The sequence below is a fragment of the Bidens hawaiensis genome, unplaced genomic scaffold (assembly GCF_021521415.1).
Source record: "Bidens hawaiensis isolate Kalapana, Puna unplaced genomic scaffold, B.hawaiensis_p1.1 tig00011184_1, whole genome shotgun sequence".
NCBI classification, from domain to species: Eukaryota; Viridiplantae; Streptophyta; class Magnoliopsida; order Asterales; family Asteraceae; genus Bidens; species Bidens hawaiensis.
This window is the reverse complement of record NW_027491867.1, coordinates 214,871-222,801: the sequence shown is the minus strand read 5'-3', so window position 1 is coordinate 222,801 and position 7,931 is coordinate 214,871. Positions and strand designations below refer to the sequence as shown.

The 7,931-nt window shown below is 34.1% G+C and overlaps 1 protein-coding gene across 1 annotated transcript; it reads left to right on the top strand.

The window, feature by feature from the left end:
- Nucleotides 1–4,683: 4,683 nt before the first annotated feature.
- On the top strand, nucleotides 4,684–5,261 carry LOC143537339 (uncharacterized). Its single transcript, XM_077031129.1, has one exon. The coding sequence runs from the start codon at nucleotides 4,724–4,726 to the stop codon at nucleotides 5,249–5,251; it is 528 nt and encodes a 175-aa protein (XP_076887244.1). The 5' UTR covers nucleotides 4,684–4,723; the 3' UTR covers nucleotides 5,252–5,261.
- Nucleotides 5,262–7,931: the final 2,670 nt, after the last annotated feature.

The window sequence follows — 7,931 nt, the reverse complement described above, 5'->3', positions numbered from 1 at the left end:
ATTTTCTGACAAGTCAGCTCGCTTAACCGCATCCTTAAATTTCTCGTTAACTTTATTATTTCAAGGTGAGTAACTTCATACCCCGTTTTCTATCTTTTGTTTTGGGGTGACATTTCATACTTATCAAACTAAATGCTTTATTAACTTAAGTCTTAAACCCACAAACGTGATTGTATACTTGACTTGAATAATTGCTCGATTTGGTGTTCTATGCTTATTTGCCTATGTGTTTACAGCTTTTGGATGGTGGAACTATAAATCCTATACCATTTGGCAATGGCAAGGTGTCGTTAACGTAATGCAATTAACGATAACTATAAAATCCTAGACTACTTGGCAACCCCTTGTAGTTAGGTGGTGCTAATGTAAGCTTATTAGCAATTGTCAATAAAATCCTAGACTAATTGCCAATAGCTAGGTGTCGCTAACTTGTTTAGCGATAACTATTTTATCCAGGTTTATAGCTCTTATTTATTGTTTTGTATACTAGTTTTGTGGCTTATCATACTATATACTATTGTTGCTCAAACTTATGAATTGCTCACCAACCTTTGTGTTGACAAACTTTATTTTATGAAATGTTACAGGTTTGGCTATTGTTGACTCGAGGACTTGACGAAAACGTTACCAAGACTATTAGGATATTAGTAAAACGAACAATATATTCGCTACTTGTATTTAACTTGGTTGTGTGAATGAGATGTGTTGTTTAATTATTTGTTGAACTAAAATGAGTTGAATAAATATTGTCACTTTAAATAGTGTCTTGTGTATTTGTCCAATCACGTTGCATCCCGGCATGTTCCGCCGCCTTTGGTCGGGGTGTTACAGTTGGTATCAAAGCCACTCTTGTGCCGTTCGGGATGTTGGGACACGCCTCATCGAGGACGATGAGTCCAAAGGGGGGTTGTCTGTAACACCCTTGGCAAACACAACATTGTCCCATTCTTAGGCTATCCCACATCGGTCGTGGACAAGAGAGATCACTGGTTCATAAGTAATGTCCTGCCTCTTCAATCACCAACGGGTTTTGGGCAACCAAAACAAATCCGTGAGCTCTTCGTGGGCAGAGCGGACAATATTGGTGGTACGAGAGGCCGGGGTGTTACATTTTTGATTTGGGTAAAAGACGAACACCCGGGAAATGGTTATATTATTTTCTTATGGGTTTAAATTAACAATTGTTTACCTTGGTTTCGGTTGAGTTGTACGTTAGTGATTTAGACTAGAGGCCTCGGGTTCGAGTCTCATCCTAAACCGGTTTTGGTGTTGTTTTTATACTTAACAAATTTCGGTTATTATTAGTACTAACATTATTAGATAAAAATTGTTATTAGTATTATTATATTAAACTTACTAATATATATATATATATATTCATTATTAATGTTATTATTATTATCATTATTATAAATATTAAAGTGGTTATTAATATTATTAAAAGATCATATTATTATTATCTATTAAAATCGTATTATTATCATTAATCATTAGCAATAATATCATTATAGTTATTTTGTGAACTCGTTTAGAAATCGAACCAACATAGAGTATGGTAACATTAATTACTATCAACATTACTTATTATTATTACTATTTTATCAACAACACTTTAAATTTATACCAAGATTTTACTCTTTAACTATTATTATTAGTATTATAAATAATAATTATTGTTATAATTATTATACGATATTAGTATTATTAGTAATTGTTATTGTTATTATCATTAACTTATATATCTATATACATATATATATAACATATTTTAAAATTATTATTATCGTTACTATCTTTTATCATTAATAATATTATTATAGACTTTATTATCAATTCATTTTATGAAAACCGAACTCTTAAATTAAGCCCGTCTAGTTTTTATTTTAATATTGGTTTAGTTATTTAAAAGCCCAATAAAATAATAATATTTTATTTTAAATTATCAATTAAGTACGAGTCCCTAATCATTAACAAATTAACCAGTAATCCGATTTACAACCGAACCTCATCGTTCATTGTTTCCAATATAGTTTCATCATGGTTTCAAGTTCATTAATATATTACATTATTTATTTTTAGCTAAGATGTTTATCGTTTCAAGTCGGATTCGTTCGTTTCGTTCACAAGCTTTCTATATGTCGATCACTTAATTAGTTTTGAATTCATCAATCGAGGTGAGTACTTTCATACACCTTTTTCCATCTTTCGTTTTGGGGTGACATTTCATACTTATTAAACTAAATGTTTTATTTACTTGAATCTTAAATCCCACAAACATGATTGTATACTTTACTTGAATAAATGCTTGATTTGGTGTTTTATGCTTACATGATTATGTGCTTATGTGTTTATCACTTTTGGATGGTGGAACTATAAATCCTAGACCATTTGGCAACCCCTCTTGGCAAGGTGTCGTTAACGTAATGCAATTAACGATAACTATAAAATCCTAAACTATTTGGCATCCCCTTATAGTTGGGTGTCGCTAACTTGTTAGCGATAACTATGTTTACAGCTTTTGGATGGTGGAACTATAAATCCTAGACCATTTGGCAACCCCTCTTGGCAAGGTGTCGTTAACGTAATGCAATTAACGATAACTATAAAATCCTAAACTATTTGGCATCCCCTTATAGATGGGTGTCGCTAACTTGTTAGCGATAACTATGTTTACAGCTTTTGGATGGTGGAACTATAAATCCTAGACCATTTGGCAACTCCTCTTGGCAAGGTGTCGTTAACGTAATGCAATTAACGATAACTATAAAATCCTAAAATATTTGGCATCCCCTTATAGTTGGGTGTCGCTAACTTGTTTAGCGATAGCTATTTTATCCAAGTTTATAGCTTTTATTTATTGTTTTGTATACAAGTTTTGTGGCTTTTTATTACTATATACTTATATGCTCAAACTTATGAATTGCTCACTAACCTTTGTGTTGACAAACTTTATTTTATGAAATGTTACAGGTTTGACTTTTGTTTGACTCGAGGACTTGATGAGAAACGTTACCAAGACTATTAGGGTATTAGTAAAACGAACAATATAAATGTTACTTGTATTAAATTTGTTTGTGTGAACGAGAGGTGTTGATTATTGACTTATGAAATAAATGAGTTGATTAAATATTGTCACTTTAAATAGTGTCTTGTGTATTTGGGCAATCGGTTGCACCCCGACATGTTCCGCCGCCTTTGGTCGAGGTGTGACATGGCCCATCTAAAATCTTATAATAAAACATGATTTTTTTACATATATAGAGCTTAATTTTATTGACACCAAACAAAATAATCCAGTTACAACAAAGAGACAGATAAGTGTGTAACAAGTTCCATCGTCATCCTCTTTTACAACATAAATGAACATTAAGTCTGTCTAAATAATTACGCAAAAGTAAAATAATATTAAATTGAATCAGATTTACCATTCAGGGGGCAACAAGAATCGGATTTACCATTCAGGGGTTGCCCACTTAATATTTGTCTCTCTATTATAATTGAATTATTTTATTACAAAATTAATGAAAAGTTTTACTAGAAATAATAATAATAATAATCTATCTATTCTAATGAAAGACTATATTGTTTTGTCACTTTAAATCTCATAGCCCTCCTCACTTTTTTTCCCCACTTATTTTAATACATGGTCATTATTTTTTAAGTCATTTCAATATACGAATTCAAATTTGTTTTTATTACATGTAAATCATAATCGATTCATTCATTAACATTAATGGTGATATAAGAAAATATTAAAATTGAAGTTGCAGGTTTGTTATAATAAAATTTTAAAGTCATAGGTAATTGCAAGTTAAGGCAAATAAAAGATGCATCATTGTCGAAGAATTTGGATTTGTATGGTAAACTAAAAATTGATTTTTAAACTGAGATTCGAGCAACAGTGCATAAATTTTATATAAGATTGGTTTAAGATTTAAAAATTTTCATATGCATTTGAACTCTAGGAATATGTGTGTTTTCTTAATTATCTCCAAATGTTTTTAATAAATATTGCAAACATGTAATATACCTTTTATATATATATATATATATATATTGGTGTTTAGCATTAAATTATTGAAGTTGAATATTATAATTATAATCTATATGTATACCGATTTACTATATGACTGTATATGTCATTTATTTCTAAGATTTTTTTTTGTGTAGTATAAAAGGTTTTAGCAATAAGATAATCAATATTTAGTTTTCAATATTTTCTTTTATAACTCAGACTAAAATGCTTCAGAAACATATATATTTTTTATTTGTAACATATTTGTGTAATTTTAATTATATAATTTGTGTAATTTTAATGTAAATTGTAACTGAATGAAATATATGATCATTTTGTTAACTATATTTCACTTAATGGTTAAGTATAAAACTTTTATCAGTTACGCGTGTAATATAATAATAATAAACTATTTGACCCCTTGACAATAATCACAATATTTTAATGTCTACATGCTTTTGACTTAATAAATAAGTAACATGTTTAAAAAATAATAATAAAACAAGAATAACACTCTTCAAATAAAAGTACAAAAGGAAGTAGCCGTTCGGAAATTATTTGAGAAAACTATCCGTTACCCTTCAAACGGTCATTACCCAGCTCATAGTCAGTCATACACTCATACCTTAAATCCTGTATATATTTGTATACAATCATCTCATCCATCAACACCAATCACCAGAAAAACAAATCAACCAATTCACAAACATGGGTTTCTCAATCGAAGCTCAATCACACCACAAAACCCACAAATTCTTCCTAATTTGCAACTACATTTTACTCGGGGCCGCTTCGAGCTGCATATTCCTCACTCTCTCCCTCCGCTTATTCCCCTCGGCTGTCGGCGCACTGCTTGTCCTCCTCCACGCCATTACAATCGCAGGAGCAATCTCGGGTTGCAACGCTGTGTCCGCAGGGTCACATAAATGGTACGCGGTCCACATGACCGCCACGGTCTTGACCGCGATCTTCCAGGGGTCTGTTTCGGTTTTGATTTTCACAACCACTTCGAATTTTTTAACCGCGTTGAAGTCTTATGTGAGGGAGGATGATGCTGCTGTGATATTGAAGATGGCTGGTGGGCTTTGTGTGTTGATGTTTTGTTTGGAATGGTTGGTTTTGACACTTGCTTTCTTTTTGAGGTATTATGCGTTTGTTGAATGTGGCCGCACTACCGGCGGGAAGGTGGCGGTGGAGGAAGACCCGAAGGCATGGGCACCGCCGTTTCGTGTTTAGTGAGTGTGATGAAGAAAGATGAATTTATTATGTTATTTATTTTGAAGTTATTATTATATGGTATGGTTTAATTTAATTTAATTTTTAAATTGAACTTGATGTTCATCTTGGTGAATTGGAGGTTTTGTAAGATTTTATATAATAGTTTGCTTTTAATTTTTAATGTGTGTGCTAGAAACTTTACTCTGTTTAATACTTTAAACCGTTGCAAAAAGAAGTTGGAAGAACCATTGATGGGTTAAAAGATACCAGATTAAATTTGTGGCATTAGACATTCTAATTATACCCATCATTATACCCAACATTCGTGATATACAATGTCTAAATGTCTAGCAAGTTTGTCGCAAGAGCCATTGACAATTGACACCGCATTTTGTAACAATCCACTGGTGTAAATGGTTTGATGCACTAATGCACGATTGTATACAAAAAGTAAATACAAATATAATTTTCTTAATATACAACACGCCTCCTATCATATTAAAATCTAATAGTATAAGTGTTATTAATCGAAGTGAAATAAAGGTACATTGAAAGTAAGGAAATATTTTTAAAAATTTTATAAAAGATTATAATTTGATTAAGGAAGCTAGATGAATTGTGTTAAGAGCTTAGACACGTTGTTATACACATATGCGCCACTAATTACGACAAAAATCAACTTATGACACCCTAGCTCCAATATTGAGTTACACACTTCGAGCCAAAAACAATTATATTAGTGTAGGTGCACACAGGTGTAGGGTGGTACGTCAAACCCTACGAGCCAAACCCAGCCACCACGAACCGCATGGGTGCCATGCGAGTCACTTATACGATCCAAGCGGACGTTTAAACGCGCCAAATGAGTGTCATCCGCGGTTCATTTATGCACTCCGGTGAGTCACCAACAACATTCGTGGGTCAAAACCCAACACCCGCATGCAAGTTCCGGCGGGTCACTCACGCCCCACGGAACGTCCGGCGGGTCGTTTTTAGCTTCCGTGACATAGCTTCCGTGGACCCATGTGAGCTCCGATCAAAACAATGGCGGGTTAATTTAAGCTTCCTCAGACAGCGAGGAAAGCTTCGGCCAGTCAGCCACGGCTTCCGCGAAACTCCATGCGGGTTATGTATGAACCATGCGGGTCACGTTTGAACCAAAACTGCGGGCCGTGTATGAATGGTGCGGGTCACTTATGCATGACGGTGGATTAAACTCCAGCCACTGCAGGTTTCTACTATGCTCTGACGAAATTATAATTCGTCCGTTTGTTGCTCTGTTTCAAGATAGCAAAAAGAAAATGAAAGAGGAAGATTGTGTATTATTGTTATGATGAGAACTGGTATATACCATTCAAATATGAAATACCTTTGACGTAAGCATTGTCAGTAGCACAGCACATGGCTTACTCCTTAAAGAGAAATAATTTTCAATTTCACAAGGGGCCCCTCAACTATTATGTCATATTTATCATGAAACAAAGTTTAGAGTTGAGTTATTTACACTCCGCCCCTCTTACCGTACATCAAAATGTGACAAGGGTTGAAAATTACTACAGAAGGCCATCTCTTTTTAATTGTGTCGGTTCACAAAAAAGTAAGTTTCTCAACGCTTCATTCTTGACGTTTTATTATACGTAAATATATATATTTGCGCATATGCGGATATACAAACATACCGTTATAAAGTGCGCGGTGCTCAAGTCATGTCTTGACACAATTTCCATTTTTATTAATAAACTAATATTAGATACTAGTTTATGAAATGAAATGGAGTTGTCATAGACTTTACTAATAAACGTGAGTATTACCAAATTCTTGGGACGATTATTAGTAAATATGACTATGAACGATTATTTAATCTCATATAACATCTTAAAACAACAAATATCATTTTTGTAGATGATGTAAAAAGTTGTTTATACTCGTCCGTGCATGTGATTAAAACTTTATTAACAAGTTTATTATTACAAGTTCAATGCCACTAACATTATTTAACAGCAATGAACTGGGGGACTATTATGGTATATCACCACTACATTAGCGCGTGTCATCTTTGCATGGCCACGCGCCAACTTAGGTTGGGCACACCTCATAATTCGCCCGAGGATGGGAACCTTATAATACACCCGCATGGCCACGCGCCAACTTAGGTTGGGCACACCTCATAATTCGCCCGAGGATGAGAACCTTATAATACACCCGCATGGCCACGCGCCAACTTAGGTTGGGCACACCTCATAATCCGCCTGAGGTTGGGAATCCTTATAAACCCATACGGCCACGCGCCGAAATCAAAGGTTGGGAATCCTTATAAACACATACGGCCACGCGCCGAAATCAAAGGTTGGGAATCCTTATAAACCCATACGGCCACACCAAAATCAAAGGTTGGGAATACTTGGCCACGCGCCAAAATCAAAGGTTGTGAATACTTATAAACCCATACGGCTACACGCCGAATTCAAAGGTTGGGAATCCTTATAAACCCATATGGCCACACGCCGAATTAATTACATGCGTGTCATCTTATGATAAAAAGGCCCGCATGCCAAAATCTCCATCATGGTTTTAACTCTCTTACAACCCAAAGCAAAGTAGACGCACGTGCAAAAAGGTCCATATAGAAAGCATTGGGTCAAAAAAGCACTACTCCTCACTCCCGAACATTCCTCATAAGTTCATAACTTCACCAAAC